Source organism: Anser cygnoides, chromosome 1 (assembly GCF_040182565.1).
Source record: "Anser cygnoides isolate HZ-2024a breed goose chromosome 1, Taihu_goose_T2T_genome, whole genome shotgun sequence".
Taxonomy (NCBI): domain Eukaryota; kingdom Metazoa; phylum Chordata; class Aves; order Anseriformes; family Anatidae; genus Anser; species Anser cygnoides.
In genome coordinates this window covers 68,571,756-68,599,278 of record NC_089873.1, presented here as the reverse complement: position 1 = coordinate 68,599,278, position 27,523 = coordinate 68,571,756, and the positions used below count along the sequence as shown (strand labels likewise).

The window sequence follows — 27,523 nt, the reverse complement described above, 5'->3', positions numbered from 1 at the left end:
AGACCAGCGGACATTTCAGATCTCCAGTTTATTTAATGTTTTCAGCTTGCTGTGGATGCTCCAGTTTATGTCATCCCATCTACGCTGTTGCCTTTTTAATGATCTGGGGGTGTGTGGGTGGGGAGAGGTGCAGGAAGAGAAAGCTGAGACTGCTGCTGGAGAGTGTCTGTTTTCACTTTTTGTTGCTCTTGCTGTGTTTCAGGTATACAAATGCTCTCAGTTCAGCCAGACACCAAGCCGAAAGGTTGTGCTGGCTGCAACCGTAAGATTAAAGACCGGTATCTTCTAAAGGCCCTGGACAAATATTGGCATGAAGACTGCCTGAAATGTGCCTGCTGTGACTGCCGCCTGGGGGAGGTGGGCTCTACTCTGTACACCAAAGCCAACCTTATCCTTTGTCGCAGAGACTACCTGAGGTAGGTCACACCCTCGTCGCGTTCCTGATTAACGTGATAAGCCTGTTCAGTCCTTCCCATGTAGTTAGCGGTGTGTAAGTAGTGCGTGGTGGCTGCAGGACAGTGTTTGTGGAGCATGAGACAGCCACTGCAGCATAGTGGTGAAACTAAAATCAAAGGCGATGTCTGTCCTGAATTGGAAAGCACGCTGTTGCGAATTTTCTCATGCTTATACCAGGGCTGCGTACTAAGAGGAGAGGAGGATGAGAACAGAATAACCCCTGTCCCTCCGGCAGCACTGCGCTCTGGGGGAGCTGATCTCCTCCTAAACGCAGTGGGGCCTTCAGGCACCACAGCCTAAAGCAGCAGGCCCGCCTGCGCAGTTTTCAACAGCTTGAGTGTGGGGTCTGAAGGCTACGAGTGGAAAGCACTCCACTTGTCTGTGTGAACACACTTCTGTCCTCTGAGTTTGCCGGAAGGATTTTGTTTGTGGCGGTGGGAGATCTTATGAACACTGCCATTTGCCTGTTAGGTGCTGGACTGAGCCCACCCACTTGCCTTCCCTGTAAATAACTCTGTAGCCAGCAGGCCCAAATCAACTCTGCTCCTCAGCCTGGGGACCCGTGTGGGACGTGGGTGAGCTGGCACCACTTCTAAGAGACTGCAAACCATCACCTGATTTCTGCCCTCTTGGTTGTTCATCATCCTACCTTTTCAGAAACATTTGGGATACAACTCAGCAAAGTACTTGGCTAATTTATCTGTAGGGTGCATGTGAATACGTAGGGCTACTTGCAGAAGCTGAGTTTAATCAGGAAGTTTGGTCTCTCTAGGCTCTCACTTGCAAATAGATGGAGACAGGCTCCTCTGGGGTGATTCTGAGCACCTATTTCCTATAGAAGCACCTTCCTCCACTCTCTGTAGAAGGGGCCTAATGAGACTAGCTGCCCGAGGCAAACATGAACTTCTGGGAATATTTCCTCTGCCCCTGTAATGAAGTCTTTTCCTTTTAAAGGGACATTCAAGCCTGTAATACATTGGGGAAAAATTAAAATTCTCTTTGAATGCGTTAACTTACAAGTTCAGTGTAAGCATAGGTACCAAATATGGAGTTCCCAGGTTGCTTGGCATGGATAGTTTGGAACAGAAATCAAGACTGACGTGTTAACAACAATTGGTACCCTGGCTCTCCACATTACAACCTGTTTTTTCTAGAGTAGAGCAAAAAGCGTTTGCAAGTGCCTAGTGCATTTGCTGAGCTGGGGCTGCAAGGCAGTTCAGGGTTCTTCAGACGTAGCCTTGGACCTCTTAGTGGTAAAAGTGCTCTGCTAGCCATTAAAGCTCTGTGAGTTGAGCATAAGATAGAGTCTGCAACTTAAAGCCGTTGTGTAAAAGCTGCCAAAGAAGTAGCTAACAGAAAGGAATTATTGTACAGGAGCCTAGGTTGCTTGTGATCTTAAATCATGTGTGCATATATAGACGGGGGTGTGGACAGCTTCTGTGGGGAAGGTAATGCTGAGCCTAATATTTAAAACCTGTTTTAAGAATCTTTCTACAAGTGCCTGCAGGAGTAAGAAAACTGCTGGGGTAATTTGATCCCCAGATTTACTATGGGCTTTGAACCTATCTAATCTCCCAAGTACTAATGCAACAAATCCAGTGTTTAAAATCAAAACCAAAAGTGTTCTAGTAATAGAGCTACAAGAAAAGTACTTTTTTTTTTTTCAGCACAGGTGTGTGTGTTTTGCATTGTCCTCTGGTCCTTGAAGGTCTAGCAGGAGTAAACATTTTGCAAACAGATTTTTAAAACTCACAGTATGTAATTCAGAGAAAGGAGACTGTTTTTTACACAATGATGTATCTGTCATGACAACATTCAAAACTAATGTTTTGGTTATGTTTTCATACGCAATATCTACTTTTGCACCAGTGAAGCCAGTGTACATGACAAATCCTGTAATCAGTTTTAAGATGTTTTGTATTTTGTTCTGGATTTATCAAGTCTTAATGAAAATCATGAGCCTTTTCTTAGTGATTCTTGTGAGTGCACAGATTTAAATTTGGTATTTACTCTAAACTTCACAGTGATGCACTTAAGGTAATTGCAGATAGTCATTTGCCTCATTGCATCTTATCTACTTAGTTATGCAGTGAACCTATAAAAGTGATCTTTTTAATGCTAATGTAGAAACTAGTTAAATGTTCTCTAGCTTTGTAGTCAAATAAGCTTTCATATTTAGCAACCCACTTGATATCAATTTAAAGAACAAATTACTTAGTACTAATGATCAGATTAGAGTTCGATTACAGTTTCAAACTATCCTCTTAATTTATTTTTTTCCTTTTTAACCGTAAAGGAAGTCTTTGCTACATACAAAACCATTCTAGCTTCCTATTAATTTATGTGGTGCCCTCTAGAGGATATGTGGCTTGTACGATACTATAAAGAGTAAAATTGCTTATTAACTTGTCTCTCTCTGTTCATTATGTATTTCAATAAGACAGCCATTCTACGGATGCTATAAGCAATAACGTAGCCAGTCTGTGTGCTTTAACATTGATGGTTAAATTCACAAACTGTGTGATTGTGTCCTTGGCTATTTGCAAAGATACTTCTAGTATTTCTCATTTAGATAGAAATGCAAAAAAAAAATAAAAAAATCCTTCTGCCCCAGTGAATTCTCTCGTTTGGCATTTCATCCTGGAGATACCCTCTCGAAGTCTTTTTTTTTTTTTTTTTTTTATAAATACTCCATCTTCAGGACTTCAAAACTTGTTTTGCTTTACTTCTCTCCCTTGGTAAAATGAGTTAATTTTACTACATTAAGACCTTATTCTCTTGGATGGAAGGGGTTGAGGGGATGGATGTAATGAGCTTGGAAGATGTTCTGGGTGTGAGAGGCTTTCCCCCTGCAATCTGATTCAAGTAAGTCACTGCAGTGATTTCAGAGGTGGCATATGGTACCCAGGCTGTTGGGGTGGCCACAGCAGGAATGAACTCTGTTTTGTTAACGAAGATGAGAGCTGACCTGAGTAAAGAAAGGTCTCAATGTTAGAAATAACATACTTGGTGAAAATGATATGCAGAGTATAATTCCCCTGCAGGCTTCTGTCTTCCGCTTATACACTCTTGGGTTAGAAAGTGAAGACTTAATTTAAGGAAGTCTAGGTTGACGCCAATATTTCAAGTCCATTTACAGTAAGTGAAATATGCAAGAAGTTTTTTTTTTTTCTCTTCTTTTCCTCCAGAGCTGTGCAGTGACATCTTAATGTATCAACCTATCCTGCTCTATCCTCCATTCTGACTGGCAGCATGTCCATTTACAAGCACGATATTCCCTCTGAAATCTGTCATTACTGCCATTAATGACCAGTCGTTATGTTAACAGCCCAAGGGCTGTTAACACATCAAACTGGTTGTTAACTGGAAGGTTATTTCTTATTTAAACTGCAGGTATGAGTTGTGTGAAATGTGCTTTGGTTATGCATTCTGGGCTACTCCTGCTCAAAACAATGGGAAAAACAGCGTTGCATTTGCCTTTGGGGTGCCAAGGGATTTGCTTTTTGTTCCATCTGCTCATTTGATTTCTGCACGCTTGTGAGGTCCTCCTACCCCTGGGCAGCCCCCTAATTTCAGGTGCAACCGTGTGTAGTCCCATCTTTTTAGCCTTGCGTGCAAATGGGCAGCCGTATATACTTCCAGATGCACAGTAATGCGTGCCACACATCTGACATTAATATCTGGCTCCTAAAAGTGTAAAATGAAAGACTGACAATTACACGTAACTCAGTTGTATTAAATAATGAGCTTCCTTGGATGCAGCAAAAATATGGAAGTACAGCTGTGCTAAGCTAGTAGCAATGTAGGTCAATCACCCTTTTCACTTAGGTTTTTAACTACGCAAACCCTGCTGAGCGACCAATGACTACAAAGTGCTGTTTCATTCCTATTTAATTTTGGCAGCATTTTACTGAAGAGCAGGCATTCATGCAGCTAAATTATCTTCACCGTTTCTGGTTTTAACTCCAGCTCCATGACGCTAAATGTTGGAGTGCATATCTCTTAGTAAACACAAAGAATATGGTTTCTGATTTTTTTTTTCAAATCCATCTCTTAACATGGAAATTGAATTAAAACTTTTATTACTTTTTGCATAATTTCCCTAGCCAGGCAAACAGATCATAGGAAAAGGATTAACAAAACAATATACTGGGGGGGAATTTTTGCTCTTAAAGGCATCTAGAGCCTTATTGGGGATGGGGGGCATGATGACACATAAGTCTACCCACCCCTCAATGCCCTACCTGGGTAATGATTTGGCTTGTAAATGTACTGCAGGCTTTAAAAGTATCACTGAATAGCTATTAAGATGAGTAGACTGCTGTTCCTGAAGAAAGGGTCAAATCAGTTTTTTTGGTTGTTTTTTTTTTTTTTCTTGTTTCCTTCCCCATTTGTTGATCTGAAGACCTGAGACAAGCCAGGATTTTAAAAACATGCATATTGGACAAGATCTTGTAAATTATGAGAAGTGACTACAGAAAGTAAAGTGCTCAACTATAAGCTTCATAAAGATGCTGCCTCTGTGAAATATTTAGTCTGTGAAAGGGTGCAGCCTGAAGAGAGTAGAGTTTAGGAAGCAGCCTTTTCTTGTGCAACTGCTCTCACTCTGAAGGCAATTATTATTTAAAAAATATTACAGATGAGTACTTAGCAATTCAGGAAAGACTTAAAATGTCTTGATTTTCTCTCAGGTTGTGGAAAATTCATGTTAAATGTTGCAAACACCTAAGGTATTGGCTCTCTTAAATGTTTGTATAAATACTCTATATGGATGTTTTCATGGGTAGTGGGATAGAAGACGTTTTTAAACTGACACCTCAGTATACTTCTTTCCCAGCTTAATTAAATATTGGTAAAATTTTAAGGATTTAAGCAGTTTGAGTTTTCAGAAACATTGAGGAGTTTACAGAAGTGAGTCTTAAAGAGCTCTGCTTTCTTCATTAAAATGAACCCTTATTTATACATGAATACCATTTCCGCAATGCATTAAAGCATTCAAGGGAGTGCTACTTCGGAGGAATAGACCCTAAAATATTTTTTAATATATATATATAAAAATTGTAGGTGTAGTGGTCTGCTTGTTGAAATTTTGCTGTGTATGTGAGACGAGTGTTCTTGCCAACTGTTTTGAAATCCTTAACACACTGTACCAGTTCTTGAACGGATAAGGGTGTACAACAAGGGGACTAATGCATGTACACACAGTTAACCCACTAAACTTGCAAGGAATAATGCTTTTGATTTAGTTACATTCTAGCTCGTTCTTATTTTAGTTCATCTGTGATAGCTTTTAATAAGAAATGTTCAATTAAGCTGTTAAAATTGGTGTTTAAGTCATGTTGAAATGCTGTAAAATGTGTACTCAAGTTTGACGCTCTTCAGTAGTTCCATGTGTTTGCTAGTATCCTCTGGTATTTTTCTTCAGAGCTGCCAAATTTTTAATAATTGTGTTATTTTTAGTGGCTTAAAATACACAGTTTAATTTCCAAGGATGTGAATGTTCCCTCTTATAAGACTTCTTGAAAACCAGACACTTCTTGTATGTTGTCAAAATACCTCATTAATCCCCTGGAAACATTCAAAGAATTTCAGGAGACTTTTCAGATGAAAGTACAGTGCATCTTAAAACCTGTCCTACAGCTCTTCATTACCTCACTATAGTACAGTGCATTTTATGGAAAATTATTTTGCTATAAATATTTTGTCAATTTATAACAGCTCAATAAAGCTTAATAAAATTTGGGGGCAGCCTAGATAATTCTGCAGTGTCGGAGGATGGGTTAATGTTCTTGCTGAATTCGTCTGTTGGTTTGTTTAGTGTTTATTTTATAACTTCTTTTAAAATACTTAGAACTTTCTTGATTTCTTCCTTGCTGATTTTTTCTTCAGAAGGGACTTTACGATTAGTGGTTTTTTTTTTTCTGAAATATGCTTTATATATATATGCTTTACCTCAAGAATAAATATTATCAACTGTATTATGGCATGTAATTTACAACCAAGGATTAACTGCAAGCTTTCTGCATTTTTTGGCAAGAAGCATATACAAAACAATGCATCTCTGTACAATTGTGGAAGAATATTTAGCTATTATTGCCTAACACATAGATGTTTTTAACAAGTTCTGATTTCTGTGCCGTGCCGGTTCCTTACCAAGGGCAGGGGGTGGAGTTTGAAGCTTTCTTTAGTTTTGTTTTGTGGTTATCTTACTACATTTTTAAAAATGTGGATTTTTAAAAAAATCTTTCTGAATTTTTTCACATTGCATTTGCTGCACTATTCAAATGTCTTGGATATAATACTATTCTTTCATAATGTGAATGTTTGAATAATAGGTAACAAGTATATCTTTTTTCCTAAAAGTATAGTTGTGAGCAAGCAGAAAATTGCAAAAAGTGCTCACCTGGAAATAGAATTCCATGTAAAATTTCATAATAGATAATTGAGAATCGCCCATCAAAATGTGAGAAATTAAGTCCTTTCAGCCCTTCTGACTTCAGGAATTGCTTTCTCTTCTCATTGGAGTTAAATACATTCATGATGGGTTTGGTAACCAAAAAACTCAATATGCAGTACTTGATATCTAAATTAAATTAGTCTTGACTTTTACGGTACTTAAGAATGTAAATTTTGGATGTACCTTACTAGGTGCATTATGTGTTGGTCATTCATTTTCCATTTCCCATTGGATACCATAGGATGATATATCAGATGGCTTTTTAGGCCATCTAAATAATAATAACCTAAATAATAGGTACAGGCTTGGGTTTTGGGTTTGGTTTTTTTTGTTTGTTTGTTTTTGTTTTGTTTTTGGCCTAAATATTCTTGAATTTTGTTTTCCAGACCCAAATATCTGAAGCAATGAGTGTATGTTGTCAAAAAGCTTTTCATATTTTGCACCTGTAAAATTCTAATACTGTTGTTTTGCACCTTCCTGAGTCTGCTTCTTGTTTATTCTGAATCAATTAGCCTTTGGACAATTGACTTACCCTCTATATGCCTGGTGGTTTTTAAGATGGCTATTAGATATCAGTAGAGATAACATTCTCTTTTAAAAGAGAAAAGGCTGTTTTGAAAAAAAAAAAATCACAAAGTAGTATAAGATTTTGACTACATACTAGTGACAATATAAAACATTTTAAGCAACAGGATGAATAGTTCATCCAGATATGATTATTAGCAAGCCATGTATCAAAATGAAATGGTATACAGCTAAAATACCTTGTCCTCTGTGCACATCTGCTTAGTATTGTACTTACCCATATATTTATGCAGAAATTACGGTGGAATCTGCACCCTGTGTTACACAGGTACTAGGACTGGAATATGAGCATGGTCCAGTGTTCTGTAAAACTGGTTAAGACAGACTTAAAATGTATGCTAACAATTAAGCATCTTGATAGTCCCATGGCAATCAGTGAAGTTAGTGGCAGATGTGCTAAAATTTCATGCTGGAGTGCGGGTGTAGGGTATTCATAATTCATTCTGTTTTCCAGTTCTAAATCAGAACAGCTACTAGCAGCTGAATAGTATTTAGTACCTAGTTTTCAAAGAGCACAATGGCCTCAATTATTAACTGCAAAATATTTTCATTTAGGATTAGAGTGAATACTGTTTATCTATTTTATCACAAAATGCAATACAGCAAAAGGGAACTCTCTGCTAGCAGAAAATCGCTACTTTTATAAAATAGATTTTCAGATCTGGATTGATGTTCCATGGGAAATTCTCCTGCAGTTCTTGTGTTAAGTGGCATTCTGCAGTACTGTAATTTAAGCTTTTCATCTTTTCTTTTGCAAAAATGATAATGTCTTGTGTTGGCACATAGTGGATGAATGTGAGAATTGCACAACATGCAAAGATAAAATTACTTTTTGGGGGGTGAGAGCAGAGAAGATCAGACGTTTTACTGTATCTTTTCTGTATTTTTGGAGAGATGAGAATAAGCCTAGTCAAGTTACACATTTGGATATACAGTAACTGATGATATATTGGACTAATTAGTAAGATTCTACATTAAACCAGGTAGAAAATGTCACCTTATTCCTGTATCTTTGCTTTCAATATTGCACATTTGAGTTTGAGGCTTTGGACTTTATATACCTCTTTTGCGGCACTTGGTAGCACTTGCACATAAAGCATGCAACTTTTGTCTTGATAATGACTAAAATGTGCAAAATGCATGTGTGAAACTTGATTTATTTTTTTAACATAATTTTAAGCCATATGTATCAGCAAAACAACTGTTGTTTTTATTTTATTTCATAATGTTATTTCATTGTAGCTACCTTAAAGAGAAATAGGTATGTTTGAGAAAACTTGATGCAAATATGGATTAAATAATTAACCTCCCTTGAAATTCCATCTGTTCTAAGAAATACATGAATTTAGAAATTGATCAGCAATAATAAAAATAGTTCCAGTCATGATCGCTGCACTTGGTTTTGCCTTTTAGACAAGTTTTTAGAAAAGATTTCTGGATTACAGATTAAGTATGGCAGTACCAATTGCAGTGAGTGCAAATTAGTAATTTAGGTCTTATCTTCTATCACTATGGCCACTTCTACACAAATCTTGTGTCTTTCGTTTGTTTGTTTGTTTTTCTTTAGTGACGACCGTTACCACCATATTCCTCAGAATTTTCATTAAAGATTTTTTTTTTAAGATAGTAGAAAACTGAAAAATTCATCTTCCCATAAAGAAACAAATTTTTCTACTTTCTAATTCATATTAAACAAATTCTACAATACAAAAGTTCTAGGATTTAAGATTTGGGTTTACAGGGAAAAAACATCCCCACCAACAACAAAAACTTTTTGAAGAAACTTTTATAAGGCTAATGTGCCTGCCTTACAAAAAGTGCCAAGAAGAGGGTGGGCAGGCTCAGCAAGCAGGTGTTCTGCACTAGTTTCTGTTGGCTTCCTTATTTAATTTGTAATCCGGTACATTTAAGAACGCTTTAGGGTTAATGTTATTTTAGTATAATCCTACAAATGTATACTATATGCTTGGCTTGGTGTACCCTGCATAATCCTATTGAAACCTACGGGGCCTATGAATTTAGAAACGTGCCTTAGCACAGCCAAATATTTAAAACTGGAATGGCTTTGCCTGAAAAAGCCTACCTCAAATTGCCGTGCCCTCCTTTTTAGTGTACTGCACACTGATTATTCCCACCCACAGCATGCCATCTGCCCCCATCCTGGGCAGGGGAAGCCCAGGTCCCTGGCTCTGCTCCTGGCTGGGCACAAGGCTGCAGGGCCACCACGGCTACTGAAGCACACGCCTCCTGCACCAGCATGTCCCCAGGGTGTCAGTCCAAGTGTTGACATCTGTAACAACCTCTCCCCGTTCCCTTCTGACTGAAGGGATGTATATTTGTATGCTAATCCTATGGCATCACCACCCCCAAATTGAACTTCTGGCAGGTGCTGTAAGGGTCTACCTTGAGGCTTGTACAGCCCCTTGGTATCTCCTGGGCTCTGCCTTCTGCAGTTTTCATGGGGAAGACAGCAAGCAGTAGGAGGTGGGGCAAAACTTTATTAAAAAGCCCCAGGATCTTGTGTTGATGGTTGTGAGTCTTGGGTTCTCAATTCATTTTCTCCTCATGTTCCGAAATTGTGCTAATGAACCTGTGCTGTGTACTTAGCAGCTTCAGGCTTCTGGAAGGATGTGTTCATTTGCATTAAGATGTTAAATTCATGCATTTTTATGCTCCACATAGTATTAAAAAAAATCAGTATGACATTGAATACTTAGGGAGCACTAAAAAGTAAATTAAGATATACTCTTTCTGCTCAGAATTTCATTTATTAAAACAATCTTAAGACCTACAGGAAATGCTGCAAACATTGCAGCAAATATTCTGTTTTTAATGAGCCTTGCTGTAGCATGAAGTCAGACAAGAGCGCTTCCCCCAGCACCTCCTTACCTAACTCAGTTGTAATGCAGAGTGATCCGCTAGTAAGAAAGATTCAGTGAGCAAAGCCGAGAAATGGCCACTTCATGAGCACACATCCAGCCACCGGGCCTCCTCAGAGCTTTTGTGAGGCCTTTCATTACTATCCCTGATGTGTCCCTGTTAGAGTCCCAGTTCCTGTCTTTCTCCAGCTGCAGCACAGCTTGATCGCTTTTCTGTAATATCCACAACAGTATCTTCTCTTACTCCTTCTTCCTGTTTCTTACATATCTTTTAAGTAGGTTCTCAGCTGATAATTACAGGTTAAAAAAATAAGATAAAATTCCAAAGAGCACATCTGAAATGTGTGCATTAGGTGGTGCTGGCCATTATGAGTTCTCTAACAATTTGGCCGAGGAATAGTTGGAAGGCAATCACAAGAAGTACAGCTTCTTGCTATGGGAAGCAGCTGATTGCTTTCACTTCTTTTCCCTCCTTATACAAATATACCTTCTCTACTAACAGACCCCTGAGGTTTACTCTGAAGCTAGTATGTATTTGCAAAATTTACTATAATTTGTCAGATTATCAGTCTCAATAGGAATTTACTGAGTCTGAACAAATAACTCTGGAACCAACTATTCTACATAATGTTATTATTAATCAGGGAGTCTTACTATGTTGGCAGATAAACAGTTTTCCTTTCGATCTGTTGAATAAGTATTTTTTATCTATTTTATATAAGTATAGGTATAAGGTTATTTTAGCAGACATAAAACCTCTATTTTTTTTTCCTGATGCTTTTATTTTAACCACCTCAACTCCATTTCACTCAAGTCCAGCTCTTCTCAAAAGCTGATCCTTCTAGTTTTAAGGTGTACTTTCTGGAGAAGGTTATTTCTTGCCACCAGCTCCTACACGCCTCAAGCTTGGCTTATTTGTGCAATACTGTCAATCCATCTCCCCCTAGAAAAAGAGAAAATTGGGATGGGGAGGAAATAAATGAAGAAAATGATTGCAAATATGTTCAGCTTCCCAGAAAATCTTCCCGAAGTGGAGAGGTGTGATTTCATCAATGAAAGCCTGGCAACTCCTCTCCTTGCAAGGCTCTTCAGAACCAATTCTTTTACCTCCCAAACTTTGAAGCACTCTTCCACGCATGATGTAAGTGCTGCTTCTTCATATCTCTAAGCTCTAGGTGACCTATTGTGAAACCAAATCTAACGGACCCTGCTGTCTGTTGAGGAAAGAGCAACAAAGAGCAGAGTTTTGTAGCCCATGCACTACATTAGCTTCTAGCAGTACCTTGTTTTCCAGATTGGGTGAGTGCTGACATCCAAAGATGTCCTGATAGGAGGAACAGACCAGACATTACCAGTGTATTTGTTGTCTGCCTCTTGGATCGCCTCAGGAAAAAAATCATACAGTTAGTGGTAATTCAGTCTCAGTGCAGTATTGCTTGTTGAATACGCTGATGTTGATGGGTGGAGGATGTGCTGCAAAGTTCTTGCCTGCCTATGCTTCGCTTGCCTGTATCTGGTGAGTGGTCCAGTCCTGTTCTCCTTCTGCTGTGCATGAGGGGTGTAAGTAGGTATGGCTCTACTTTTTGTATGAAAAAGCTAGAAAAGCAAAAGGGTTAATGGCTGCACTTTTTTCCTGCTTTCTCTGAAATTTCAAAATGCCAGAGATGACAGAAATGTGACACTGGTGTAGGCGACTGTCCTTCCTCATCAGTAATATTTTGGGAAGAATAATTATTAAATTACAAATTTAAGAAAACTTGTCACGAGAAGACGACGTCAGTTCTCGTTAGATCACACCCCTGCTTTCTATTCCTAAATCTAAATGCAGTCACCAAGACAGCTGCATCTGGGCAGATCACTCTTCCGTGGATTTGCAGTCTTCCTGTCAGTTTTCCATCCTCCTTGTGCTCAAAGGGACCAGCAGCAAACTGGACAAGTCCCCACTTTTTAGCACTTGGGAAAGAATTTGTATGTTCCAAACTGAGTAATTTCGATGAGAAATTAATTATGGATAGCCACTGTCATTCTGAATGTGGGTGTGGGTGAACCAAGGCTGTCCATCACATGCAGAAGTTTGGGTAAGGAAGCAATCCATGTTGGGAGTAACCCAACTCTTCTATGTGTTCTGCATTGCTCTAGTCAAAAAAAAAAAATAAAGAAAACAACAACAAAAACCTATCATTTTCTAGCAGCTCCTCCATAATAAGGATAGGGAAAATATAACAGGCACTAACTAGACGCCAGATGAATGCAGCTAGTCAGAAGATGGCCAAATTATGGCAGTAGATGTTTTCATCTGCCAGATTTAAAAGGTCAGCACCAAAAGGCAGGCTGGGTAGAAAGTTCCAGTAAACAAGCAAGAAAGAATGAAAGCTTGAATATTAATAAGTGTGTGAGAGTGTTGGGACAAGAAAAGTGGAAGCACATTGCTATTTGTCCCAACATAAATGATGTCTAGTCACAAACATATTTACATCAACTTTTCTTCTCATGCCCCTAACTACATTGAGCATGCTGCTGTTGCTTCTATAATGCAATCTGCAAAGGTCAATCAAGTTAAAGAGTCAGGCTGATGAGATTAGATATTACTTTAAAAAATGAGACAAAAAGTGTGTTTGGAGAGAGGCCTGAACATGGCACCAGTATAATTGTCTGGTTTGCTCCGGGTCCCTGTATCCTTTCCTGGAAACACTGTGTGAATACAGCTGATCTACTTTACCTCCAAGTGTGCTTGCTTGTTCTCTGGTGATAGCTGAGGTGTCTGCATGTTCTTGGGGAGAGGTGAGGGAGTCTTCTGGCACAGGACAAAAATAAAATGACATGTTTAAGTGCTTTTTTTTTTAATGCTCCAGGGAGATTTTACTATCTGAATTGTGTGCAGTGAGCAGGGATTTTTCATTTCATACATCATTCACGACTTGCTGCAGTGATTCCAAAAAGTCACACAAGCTGAGTCTCTGCTTGCACCAAAGCACAGAATTTTAAGTTTGTGAGTTTTAACGATGGATGTTGGAGCTTTATTAAGGCTTAACGCAACATTTGCGGTGGGGAGGAACGGTGTCAGGTGTTGGAGAAAAGGAGCAATATGTCTGAGGATACTGGAGGATACACAGTAATGACTATGGCAAGATGCAGCATGTTTTATCCTCCCCCTTGTTCTCCAATTGTTATTAGCTTGATGCTCAAGGAAGGTGAGCAGGTCTTTGTCTTCAATGTACGTACTGAAGTCTTTTGCTAGCACTAGCTGAGGACTAGTTTTACATACAGAGCTGTGAGCAGCACGTGAAGTTTGCTTCTGTTTTTACCCATTATGCATTTATTAAGGATTAGCCAACACCTTTTCCAGCAGTTGTGTGAAGTGTTTAGGATGATATATTGAAAGTGAGGTGATTTAAGTACATTTTTATGAGTATTTTTCATCTTTTCATCTGCTTTAGGGAGCTTTGTAGTAAATACATGAATCTTTAATTGCTGTAGTAAAAGATGGGGGGGGAGGGGTAGAAGGGGACAAGACAAAGTCACCTGTCTATCAAAGTCACCTGTGGATGCTGAAACTAGCCTGGCCTACTGTATCTGTTAGCAGAGTTGGAGTGGATGGATACACAAGACTCCAGACTCTGCAGCATCTTGTTTGATGGAGTTACATGGCAGTTACTCTCCATGTGCCCGTAGTGGGTTTTCAGGGTTTTCTGTACTCTCAGGGAAGAAAGCATCCTAATTACCTGCCAGGCCTTAGAGACCAGCTATGTTAAGGACAGAGTTGTTACTGATGTCGTGATGTTGCATTCTTTAGAAATAAAGAAATGTAAATGGATTGGATTATTACTTGGTTGGTTGTTTGTTTTAAAATGATGGTAGGCTCTGCATCCCAGCTTTGAGAGACTTCTTGGGCGGCGTAGCACCCCCCTTGCAAAGCCAGGCTATGTGGAAGCAGGCAGGCCTTCCGCAGCTGGCAGGCCACCCATCCCCTGCTCCGGGAGGTGCCCTTTCATGGCAAAGGAGGAAGCTGGATACGGTCTGTAGACCCCTGGTAGGAACACTCTGGGTAAATATTCTGTGCTTTCATTAAGGTTTCTTTGTACAGAGGGATGAGCAGCTGCAACTCTCCCCTCCATGTTGTAAGGAGGTGGGAGAGGTCAGATTGCTGTGCAGAAACATAGTGGTCATGATGAGCAAAGACAAGCTCTGCACCTGGAAGGCTCTGTGTAGCAGGCCTCTGGGAAATCACCAAATCACAGAATGGTCAATGTGGGAATATTTATTGAGCTCACAGTGTACCAGATTCTCCTTAGGACTCTAGTGCTTTTTTTCTGATGGCCATGCAATACCATTTAGCTTCTTGTCCTTTCTGTTCATTCCCAGGCTTTAATTTTCAGTTACTTGGCCATTCTCCCTCAGGATGAGGGAAGCCATGGTAGGAACCTCCCCAGAGAGCTCCTCTTGGAGGGCAGACAGAATGTTCAGGAAACAGTTAAAAGGCCAGCAATCACCATCCCATGCCATGCCAAAATTTCAGCCTGAGACTCTGGAAGTTATTTTTGAACCTTACAGCCCCGCATTGCTTCAGCTGCCAAAGGAGCTCAGCATAATGTTGATAGGTCTATCCAAAATATCTGCCGTGAACCATCCTTTGGTTTTGTCAAAGCAGCATTTGTAAGATGGGCCCTTGGAAGGGGGATTATGGTCACTTTCCCTTGTTCTCAGAGAAATTCTCCCCTGGCTGGATGCAGGGCCAGTAGAGCCTATTTATCCTGTTCTAGTCCCTTCAGCTGGCACACGGCACCTACAGGAGGGCAAGAATCTGAAAACAGGCTTTGTTATGACAGAGATCTCCAGATCTTGTAGCAGATGTTGCTGGTGAGAAGCAATCTTGTTCCAGCCAAACCTTCTTCAGCTCTGCTGAGGAGATGCATAGAGAATATCATAAGGCTACAGGCTTTGGCAAGGAATCTCAGTGTTTACCAGTGCCAGCTACTCTCTGTATTTCTTTTCTGAAGGCTATGTAGAGCAAATGATCTCTTCTCTGTCTCCCTGAAACAGCTGTAAATTTCTCTTCCTTTAAAATCCCCGCCCGTTAAACAACTGCGGCAACATCCAGCAGTTATTAGATGCAAAACGAACAATGTGCCTAGGATAAACACTCATGCGTCTGCCTCTCCTGATCAATCCACTGGACATTTTGTATGCCAGCACGTTAATTTAAAATATTCCTGGGAAGTGGAAATCCATGGTAATTTCTGTAATGGCCTTTTAAGAAATCTTGTCACTTCTTAAAAGGATATTTGCTTACCAGCAATTCTCTTTCCCTCCCCAGCTCCACCCATTGTTTGCTTGAACCTTATTATCCTCTGCATAAACTGCTGCTTCACCTTGTGGTGAGGTCTTCTGTGCTTTGAGCCCAGAAGATCTAACCAAGATATTTTCAGTTTACTTTTAAATCAGTGTTTGTGATAATCCCTTTCCAGTAATTCTCAGGAGCTAAGAAGCCTTTCCTCATTTTGAGGGAGGAAGTTTTGCCTTAAATTTGGACCTTGGACTGCATTATTTCTGCCTTTATGCCTCAGGTTTTGGCTCCCCTACGGCTGAGAAAATGTCTTGTTCCGTTTCGTACAGTAGAGGCAGCTCAGATCTTGGGAATGATTTGCCTACCATAGAAGATGTTTCTGTGGAGCAGTGAGTTTACCTGAAGCCTCTAAAAAATTAAGTCAACCCTGCTTGTTTTGTGATTGTGATGACTCTATTCCAAAGGGGAAAAAAAAACATATTTCTTAACAGGAGCAATTAACAAGTAAATAATGCATAACTTATGCATTTGAGTAAATTTTTGTACTTCCACTGATTTGTTCTTCCAAATAATTCTCTGCACACTACCCATTTACAGTGCTTATAGTATAGGGTGCTGGAGGAAAGTCACTTCAGGGTTCAGCAAAGCCGATGAGGTTTGAGTGCTCTGTGCTCCTGCTGATTTTTGAATCAAGGAAGAATTGTGCCAGCATTGAGCTGTTTATAAACCCACTCCCTGATTCTGATTCACAAAAAGAGATGCTGACCCCACTGCAGATGGCTCGCATGAGGTCACATACACCCGCGCAATGTATGGCAAAGATGTAACAGAAGAGAGATCCTCCAGGGTGGTCCCTTGAAGCTAAAGGGCGCTTCATGTGCATCAGCACTGGAAAACTTGTTTTTCCAGGTAACTATAATGATCTGATTAACTATCAAACTGCAGCCACTATGTAAATTTACCGAGAATTTTGGAACTTCTGCCACTGCGGTCCTCATGCTGTAAAATTGCAGTTGGGTGTATTTCACACAGAAAAAAATGCCATTTTTCTTTTCCTCTTGCCAGGACCCTATTATTTTAAGTGGAGAACACCTTTATTTCATAAAGTTCTTGTTCCTGCTTGTTTTGTGGGGAGGGGACTTATTTTAAGGAAAAAATTGGTTACAAGATTGTTAGTTAAGCAGCCCGCTGAAAGGCTTGTAATTTTGTTTTTAGTATTAAAATATCCCCTAATCCACCTTGCTGGGTTTCCACCATTCTTGTAATATTCAATCAAGCCCTTGTTTTGTGAGAAATGTGACAATGCATTGTTGGCACTTTGCAAACCTACAGCCCTCGGCAATAGTTAATGAGAGGCAGGGTTTTTTCCCTGTGCAGGACACAATGAAATTTTAGACAGATGAATGCTAAGAGAACCCTATGTACCAAAGGCAATGTTTACTGCATGTAATACATATCATTGTTTGTCTCCCGTAGTGAAAAATACTTGTGTCATGCTGTTAAAATGTACTCCTGACAGAACAGAGCTTGCTATTATAGGGTCCATTGCTTAAAAAAATGATATACTGACAGAAATACAATTTAAGAAAATTTAACACCAAGGGTAGTCGACCATGTAGGCTACTATTAAGGGGCCAAAACTCAAGGCCATGGTTTTATTAAAAAAGAGAGAGAGTTTATTTGCTGGTAGTAGGCAAAGTTTAAAAATATATATATAGAAGGGAGGAAAGAGAAAAGAAAAAAACAAACTTGCATCCCTTGGTCTCTAGTGTATAAGAAAATTAATAAAAGCAATAGTTTAATAAGATATTATTGCAGAAATGTTTAAGTGAAACATTTTAGGAATGCCTCAGATTTTTAAACACTTATGATGTGGAGCACTGTAACACTACAGTGCACAACAAATTGTTGCCTTTGGATGCAAGGCACGCCCAGTGCTTTTCAGAAAATGAATAGTGAGACCTGGTTAATTTGAATCAGTTTGTGCATTTCTTCATATTTTTCTGTGGTTTTAGAAGCACATTGAGATCAACTGTTTACTGATGTGAGCAAATACTATATTGTATTTAACTGACTAGCCACGTATGGGCAAATCGTCAGACGCTTGCTTTAAGTTAATGGTGGTCAAATTGTTAGACACTAATTTTGATCTAGAATTTATTTGCTCCTTCTCATCTCTTAAATGCAAATTTCTAATTGCAAATTGCTAATTTGTGATGTGCTTCAGTGTCTGGAGCACTGGCAAACCTCTTTTTTTTTTTTTTCATTTTGCAATTAATTACCGAAATCACAACTGGTGTTCATTGGGAAGGAAAGTTCTCAAACAGTAAAAGGTAAATGGTAATTGTTTGGTTTGTGCAGAAAATCCTGGTAGACAAGCAGTTTTATATTGTTAACAGATAGATTCAGTCAAGTGTACAGATGTGCATGTCTGAGCCCTCAGAGTTTGAAAGATCTCTCCTGAGCATGGTTCAGCTTATGAGTGGAGATGTTGGAGTATGTGGGTAGTCTAATAAAGGTGGTGCCAGCACTGGTATCCTGGCTGTACAAATGTGATTTTCAGACCAAGCAAATGTCATTAATACACAAAGAGCTTTCAGATTTAACAGGCAGCATGCTCTGGAGCCAGCTCCTTATTTGGAGACTTTTTGAAACTCTGGGAACCTCTCGTGAAGATATGGTCACTCGTTTTTACCCTTAAAATAGGAGATGATAGGGTCTTTTTGGGGCTGCTCCTTATCCCTGCACAATATCACACTATTTCTGTGTTCAAACCAAAATCTTTCCTGGGAATGAGAGGAATATAAGGATTTATTTGAAAGAGCAATTGAATGTGTATTACTTCATTTTTTTTACAGTGAACAGTTACTCTGATGCTCCTTATTTTATATAGAAAAACAGGAGGGAAATGCTCTCTTTTTCATTTGCTGTGTTTGATCATTAGGTACAAGTACAAATAATAAATGGTCATAATGGTGCACGAAGAAACTTTTTCGCATCAAATTAATGAAAAGTTTTTTTTTGTTTTGTTTTTTTGTTGTTGTTCTCAGTTATTCTCACTCCCCCCTGTAACAGCCTCATTTTAGGTACTAAAGGAACATTTTACGGTGCTGACGGTATGATTAACGTATTCCCCACAGTACAAAAAATAACTGAAATAATTATCCAAGAACACATATTCCAGAAGTTCGCCAATAATAATATAACACTTGCTGTTGGTAAGAGTTAATTGTTTACAACACCTTCCACCCCCTCTGGCTCAAATGTTGCAAGCCTATATGTACCCTTCAAGGTGTGTATAGGAGTTCTCCTCTGCAGACTTCTGAATTCTGGTCTCTGAACCTGGAGAAGTTTCTAAGTGTATAATTGTAATAAGTTATGGCAGTGGGTGAACATCACTTGTATTTTTGCAGTATCAAGGTGTAAATACTAGTTAAACTTTCAAGATAATAAATTATTATTGAAGCTAAATATTCATTTTACATGAGATTTCAACAGCGTTTGAAAGAGGTGGTGCCAAATTTCAGTTGTAGTGCACACCGCAAAGAAATATTTCTGCTGCAAGCGATTTATTACAAACGTAAGTCTCAAATCCAGTTTTCTTTTGCTATTAATACTTTTCCTCTGTTTTCTTTTTACATTTCTCACAGATTAGGGTGATAAAAATCAAAAAAGCCAATTTGGGTTTTGTAGTCAATTTTACTTTCAGGTTCTGAAATCTGCAATGTGTGGGTGTTCCATTCTGCTTTGTAATTATTAAGTATTTTAATATAATTTCAACTGTAGTTTTGTTTGTTTGCTTTTAATTTGTTCTCCCCCACCACACACATGCACTGTGCAAACAGTGAATTTTTAGATTTTCGCAAAAACTTTTTTTTTTTTAAAGAAAACATACATTTTTTGGTGACTGGTGCTTTCTGCCTCTTTATGAAGAGATTCCTTTTTAGTAGTGATCCCTATAGGTGAAGTACTGATTAGAATATAACCACAAAATACCCATGTTTTTGGATGAAACCTCAAAGAAAGGGAATTTAGATAGGGTTATTGATTTGAACTTGCATAATGTTTTTCCAAAGTCTAGAAGGAACTGGTTTTGACTTCAGTTTATAATAACATAGCATCTCTTTGTGATACAGATAAAACACATACATTACACCAAAAAAAAAAAAAGGGAAAAGAAAAAAAAAAACCACCTTTGTGGTGTTCCATTAAGTTGGCCTTCTGGTTTTCCCCAGTGACCAGTTTCAGAATGAACTTTGTCTGGGCTGAAATCGTCTTTAAAAGAACAGATGCCTGGCTGTTGGCCACCTCCTCCAACTTGAGCTGAGAAGGCCACCTGTCTAAGTTAAAATGACTGCCCCTTCTCTAAAAGTAGCAGTTATACTTTTTAGCAGTCTCACATCTGGCCAGCTGTTGAACCACTCTACCACAAGGAGAAGTTTCCAGCGATCATTGGAAAACAGCCCAAATAAGTATTGAGAAGGAAAAAAAAAGAAAAGAAAGTAAATGGATTCATTGTGAAATTGGACATGAACTTGAAACCAGCGGTCAAGGGGAACACGTGAACACGCATTCCTGATGTATTTTAACATCTTTTAACTTTCAGGGGCTGAGTAGCTGCTGGGAAGGAGAAAATGCAAATATTGGTTAAGAACTGCCATTGAAGATAGCCGTAGAAACCGTCCTGAAACTTAAAACTTATAGATGGTTAAACTGCTGATCTGCAGTGCACAGGGCTTACCACTCCAATCAGAACTCTTTCTCTTTGATCACGTTCCTATGTTTTCCTTATTTTTATTTTTGCTTTCCCCTGTTGATTGTCCTGTGCGTGGTTTTCAAATTCTCAGCAATGGTGCTGTGTCTGAATAGTGCCAGACACGTTACTGAGACCTGTTTGGAGCCCTTGCTGTGCCTCCATAGGAGAGGTAACAAACGATGGTCAAGTCTTAAGTAGTGTAGGAGCTGCAGAAAGCTACACAACTGGTTCTGTAAGGCCAGACAAGTTATTGTAGGAGACCCATGGTTATAATAACAATAGCTGAATTTGTGGAAGATGATGATCTGTGGTGCAGTTCTAAAAAAAAATACAAAAAATTATTTCAGATGTGTTTTTTGTTTTCTTCTGATCGGCTTTTTTCCTCTAATGTAGATATGCTCCGCTTCTACACACACGTGTGCAAACGAGAAAGAGGATTATGACTATTGTTCATTTGGTGTCAGTCCTGCAAATCTTCCTAGTACAAGTGAACCTACAGGGCTCAATAAGAGTATTTGCTTGATTAAAAATTTATACAACTTATTGGAGAAATGCTTATGATGTAGTGATACGGTATAGCAATACAAGCTTTTTCCCTTATAAAACGGGGAGCTCTTACTGTGAATCTATTTTATATGCTAGATAGTACTTGTGTGGAGGTGATATTTCTGAGTCCGTTGTGTGTTTCCATGAGTGCTGTAATCGTGGCTCCACGGGAAACTGCCCCACCAAATCTCGATAGAGCATAAGCCCCATACAACACTTCTCTGTGGCTGCTTCTGCCATAGCTCAATAAAAGAAAGGACTTGCAGAATGACTTGTGTCTATTTATTTAGTGCTGTAAATGATCAGTTAGAGGATTATTGTCGTGCCTCAGTCTGTTCCGGAAGATGGCTTTCCTACTCTTCCTAATCCCATCTAAAAAAATTAGCACGTTCAGGGGGAGAGGTCGGGCACAAGGAGCCAAAATTTTGCCTAACTTTAAATGCTTTACTACCTCACTGAAACTTAGGGATGTTGATGATGCCGGGGGGTGGGGACATGACACAACCAACCCACAACACCTTAGAAAGAAAACCGTATTTTTATCATTACTATTCAATTCAGTGGGTGTTAGATCACCTTCTCTAAGAGCAATAAGTATGCTAATCATATTTGCAACTTGATCTGTGATTCTCCTTCTTCCCTTTCTTTTTCCAGTGTTCTTAGTAGATGATGAATTTGACAGATAACTTAGATATGTTCCAGTTCCTAGTCTGCTTACAGTTAGCTGATTAAATGTAAGAAATTGCAAAATTCTAAATGGAATTTTGTCCAATATAAAATAATATATACATATATAATGTATGTATATATATCTTTTTAAAATCAAGATGATCTGGTAGTGGTACCTATAGCTTAAGGTATGGATGCATAAGCTTATTTCTTGTTAGAAAAAATGTCATTCTAAGGATAGTGTGCAATATTTAATTAAGAGTGGCTCTTTCTAACCGATGTCTGTGCCAGGAAACATTTTAGTTATGCTGTCTGGAGATATTCAGTGATTATAAAAGGGCTATTTACACCATTGAAACAAATTCAGCTGTAAATGTGAATTTCTGTCATGCAGTATGAAGTATTTCTGAAGTATTTGCTAATTCTTGAATTTTAAATCTGCTCATAGGTGTTGTGATTATATAAGTAAAAATGATGTGTGGTCTAATTTGAAACACTTTCTTTGTTGGACAACTGTTTCCAATCAGAAGTTGAAAAGAAGAATCTGTTTTTGAAATAAAAGAAAATATTATGGAAAAAAAAATATGGAAATATGGAGCAATGATCTACAGGAAACATCCCTAGCCATAATATGTAACATATTAATCCAGACTTCCAGACTGTGTTTTTTTGTTTTGTTTTTATTTTTCCTATATTTTATAATCTCTGGAATGAGTTATCTTAGAGAATTAACACATACTTTAATTATTTTAAGAGTAGGGTAATCTAATAGGCCTATAGGAACATTCTAAATGAAAATAAAAAACACTTGCTAAGTAAAGACTAGTTAGCAAGCATGTTTCTTCATTAGCAAAAAGCGCTTTTCCCTGGTTTCAGACATTGGTTAAATTTTTGCAGTTTTTTTCTAGGCAGACTCTTACAGTGCAGTAACACGTGGTCTGATCCAGGAAATCAATGTGGATGTGATTCATCCCTCTGAAGTCTGCAATCTTTTCTTCATAAAACTAAGGAATATTCAACACTATGAAAACTTGCGCATCTAGGAATATTGACATACAATATTGGCAAAATACTCCTAATAGGAATATACTGTATCATTGTAATAAAACAGCCTCCCATAAGTGGAAAATCCATGTTTGTACAAACATGGGTTTTAAAAGTACTATTCTCTTTCTACCAGCAGCCTTTTTGGTCAGCTTAGCCAGTCAGAAAAGGTACTTCTTACTCATATAGGTTTTCCAGCAGGTATGTAGGGTATATGTTACAGGATTTGTGGCCATTTTCTGTACGAGTAATCCCTCAATAATTTCAGGTCAGTTTAATACTTCTAAATGAATAGTGGAAAATCTCTTCATGGAACTTTTGGGTGGTGTCATGGAGAAAGAGTGGCCTTTGCTTGCATGGGGCAGCAGACAAACAAATTCCAGCCAAGTGATGGTTGCATGCCGAGTGCATCTATGTCTAGTCCACTAGTAGACTGTCAGGTCTAAAAGGGTAGACTGGAATTGTGCATGAAGTTGCCACAGCATTTGTTTGCACGGCTTGCTGTCTGTCCAGTCTTGCAAAATTGGCCTTGGGTGTACTTCAGATCTTCTGTGCTGTAACTGATTGTGCTGAAATGTCTCCCTGCTATCTGATTAATACTTCTCCAGCTTCAATTAAAATATAGCATAAAGGGCTTTGGCCTTATTATTTTCCCCTTTACGTGCCTGCCTGTAAGGAGGATAATTTTTGGTTTTCTTTAATCAAAATCAATTCAATTTGCCCTCTCATACTAAAATGAACCACATCAAACTCAAGAGCTTGGCACTAGATTTCCAAAGAATTTGTACATAGGAAACCTCTGAGAATTGTGGCTGTTTCTCAAAATCCCAAGTAATACCCCCAAAGTCAACTTATACTGAGGTCAATTTACATGACAAGTTTAATTCAAGGAATGAGGAATAACCAACTCTGTGTGAGGGGAAGCACTGCTGCAGCTTAGGCAGCTCTTGTTGGTTGCATGCTGCCTGGATCTATGTGTATACTAGATCTGGTAGGGTAGATGATTACAACAGTAATTACAAACAGTAATATTCCTCATAGCCATTAGTACTACATTAATGAATCATCTTTTTTCTAGGCTCCTTTCTAAGGGGTCCTGTCCTCGTCCCCTCCCTTATAGTCAGATGTAGCTGCCTGAAGAGGGAAAAATTCCTCCTTTTCTTCATCTTCTATTGTATGGTCCATAGTAGGAGATTTAAACCTCTCCTCTTAAACTACCAAGAAAGAAGTTACAGGAATAGCAGTAGAGTTTCCTACTGTCTTGCTGTAGGTAGCAGATGAATGGATTTATAATTCCATCTAACTCCACAGGTGATGTGAAAGGCAGGGTAGACCATGTATTAATGGAAAATGCCTTAAAGTTGCATGGTCTCCATGCCAAATATTTCTTTAAATCTTCAGTAATTGTAGTAACTAGCTGACTGGAATCATTAGAAAACTCTCACTACAGTTAACAAAATGTTTCATTTCTGTAATGTAATTGGAGTTAGAAGAAAAATTAACTCCGGTCACAGATGAGACCTGAAACCTGGGTAGAATGATGAGTTGGGTCGGGGTCTACACAAGAATGTAATTTACCAAGTGAGAACGAGCAAGGTTATATAGTCATATAACCATCTAGGTTGGAAAAGACCTTCAAGATCAAGTCCAACCATTACCTAATGCTATAAGTCTACCACTAAACCATGTCCCTAAGTGCCATGCCCACAAATCTCTTAAATACCCCCAGGAATGGCAACTCTACCACTCACCTGGTGACACATTCCAATGCCTATCTACTCTTTCCATTACGATATTCTTCCTGGTATTCAGTCTAAGCTTCCCCTGGCACAACTTGAGGCCAATTCCTTACATCCTATCACTTGTCACCTTAGAAAAGAGATTAAGAGACACCTCGCTACAACCTCCTTTCAGGTAGTTGTAGAGAGCTATAAGGTCTCCCTTCTCCAGACTAACCAGCCCCAGTTCCTTCAGCTAATCCTCATGTGTCTTGTTTTCCAGTCTCTTCACCACCTTCGTTGCTCTTCTCTGGACTCATTCCAACAATACAATATCTTCCTTGCAGTTAGTGGTGCAAAACCGAACTCAGTACTCAAGGTGTAGTCTCACCAGTGCTGAAAACAGAGGGACAAGCACTTCCCTAGGCCTGGTGGCCACACCATTTCTGTTGCAGGCCAGGGTGCCTGATGCCTTTGCAGAGCCTTCCTACCCGCAAGCAGATCAACTCTCCTGCCTGACTTGGTGTTGTCTACGCAAGGTCTATGCAATTCCAGCAGTCTGAGGTCTGCTCTTCAGCCTCCCCCTTCAGCAGCTCTATCTGGGTGGTGGCGTCAGCCAGCGCTGGGGTAGATGGTGCAGACTCCCTAGCTGAAGCTGCAGGGCCTGGTGGAAGTGGAAAGACCTGAGGTAGTTCAGAAAGGTAACAATAAGAGAAATAGCAATAAGAATGAGGGGAAATGAATAGAATGAGGTAAAGATAGAAATGGGGGAAGACAAGGGGATACACAGTTGTAACAAGGGAAAAAAAAAAGATCTGCACTTTAGGTTAGCATTTTAACTAATAGCCTGTGTTTTGTTGTTAGAAACAAGATGGGAAAGGCTGAGGAGGGCATCTTTGCTTTTCACTATGTTGTGGTTTAACCCGGCTGGCAGCTAAACACCACACAGCCGTTCGCTCACCCTCCCGCCTCCCTCTCTGAGATGGGGGAGAGAAACAGGAAAGTGAAGCCGGTGAGTTGAGATAAAGACAGTTTATTAAGACAGGAATATAATAATAACAACAATAATAATAGTGATAATGATAATAGTATTAATAATAATGTGTAAGAAACAAGTGATGCACAATGCAATTGCTCACCACCCGCTGACCGATGCCCAGCCTATCCCTGAGCAGCCAGCCCCCCACCCCGGCCAGCCACCCCTATATATTGTTTAGCATGACGTCAGATGGTATGGAATACCCCTTTGGCCAGTTTGGGTCAGCTGTCCTGGGTCTGTCCCCTCCCAGCTCCTGCTGCACCCCTAGCCTGCTCGCTGGCAGGACAGAGCGAGAAGCCGAAAAGTCCTTGGCCTGGTGTAAACACTGCTCTGCAACAATTAAAACATCAGCATGTTATCAGCGCTCTTCTCATCCTAATCCAAAACATAGCACCCTACCAGCTACTAGGAGGAAAAATTAACTCTGTCCTAACTGGAACCAGGACACACTATTTCCTATTTTTCTAGTTGCTTTTTTTTGGACCATGTAGTTTACAATACTGGAGCAGGGATACAGAAGATGTGATCCTCTGCTTAACTGTGCATTGGTGTAGTTGCCAGTGGTGGCATGGAGCAATAGTAGCTCCTGTTTGGTTTGGCAGCACCTAAAATCTTCTCTGCACCAACAGAAAGGACTCTGAAAGGAGCAGGAAAATAGGGGATAATCCCACAGTGTTGCCACACTTCTCTCGGTCTGAGGCTATGGATGTGAGTGTGTGTCTGTCAAATATTTTTCAGATAACTTTTGGAGGAACAGCAGCACATCAAGGCAGCAGGCCAGATCTGATTGGGCTCTACTGCAGCAGAGGATGCTTCCCCAGGGAGAGGGAGATGCACTCACAAACTCCAAGTGACCTCACTATTGGAGGAAGGGCATAAAAATGCCCACAGCCAGCCATGTCTGTCCTCCCAAGGGTGCCCTCTCCCACACTGTTCACTTGTTTGTTCATATTTGAGCAGCACTTCAGTTTTTAAAAATGAACCCCCCCACTGCTAGCATGGCAAAATACTTCCTTCCAGAAACCCACGCAGAGATGTATGCACTAGCCACATACCAGCAGTGCAACAGGGACAGCAAAGGGGCTGCTGTGCGTTAAGTACAGTGACCGACGCAGAATCACCTCTTCCCTTTCCCTCGAACTGCTGCAGTAACACGCGTCTTTTAACTTCATCAGTCGCTCGTTACCTTGCATCACCCCCAAAGAATATCACATAAATAGTCCAGAGGGGGATAAATATACCTGCTGCCATGCCTAGGTGGAACAGGATCACTTCATTCACACTTTTCTGCACTCTTATCGCTCCCCATCACTTAAGCTTGTCTGTGCTTGCAGCAGTGCCTGCCACGCTGTCTGTGGCTGACCGCTACGGCAGGAAGGGAAGGGATAAGCTGCAATATCAGCTCATCTTCAGGGGCTCAGAGTTGTAACTGCAGTAGAAACCAAACCGAATTCCTATTTCCCTTCCTCCAGAATGATACCCAGGAACACTGCATTTGCTGTGCTTTTTTAATCTGACATATCTGGTATCCAGCAGCAGGGGGGGGAAACAGGTATATCTACTGTTTCAGAGGGATGGCAGCAAAACAGAGCAAGCCAACTTTTGCCAAACTTTTCAAGATTTTCCAGGGTTAGGGACATTGCAGGTGGGGGAGGATTTCATCCTGATCTCTGTGGTTATCTGTTCTTATGCTAGCGATGTAATTTTATGACCCCCATTTAAAAATATTTGATACTCAGTGTGTAATGCAATGCATACAGTATGTGGTCTACAGCTAGATGCCATTTCTCATGTGTTAATTTTTATTGATACTTTCGAGACTTTTTCCCTGCTATTTTCTCTTCACCATTTTATCCCTCCCCCCCAAAAAAAATGCCATAGCACAGTGGTGGTTAAGCCACAGTAAGATGTTTTTCACAGAAGGTTCCCTGTGTTTCAGGGGAAAAAAATGGTTTTATGCAGAGAAGAGGCAAGTGTAGGCTTTTTTTCTGAAAAAGAAAAGCTATCTCAGTTTTTTAGTGAAATTTCAAAGTAAATATGGAAATATTCTCCATATAATGCCTTGCAGCCTCTCTCCAGTGGTTTTTCCT

At 39.6% G+C, this 27,523-nt stretch overlaps 1 protein-coding gene across 5 annotated transcripts in view; it reads left to right on the top strand.

The window, feature by feature from the left end:
- LMO3 (LIM domain only 3) overlaps positions 1 to 27,523 on the top strand; it is a 59,708-nt gene that overhangs the window by 9,252 nt on the left and 22,933 nt on the right. For all 5 annotated transcript variants that reach the window (XM_013172919.3, XM_013172916.3, XM_013172918.3 and 2 more), the window contains one exon: positions 203 to 416. In XM_013172919.3, coding sequence (XP_013028373.1) covers positions 211 to 416 — 206 coding nt within the window. In that variant the 5' untranslated portion in view covers positions 203 to 210. The remainder of the gene's footprint in view (positions 1 to 202; positions 417 to 27,523) is intronic.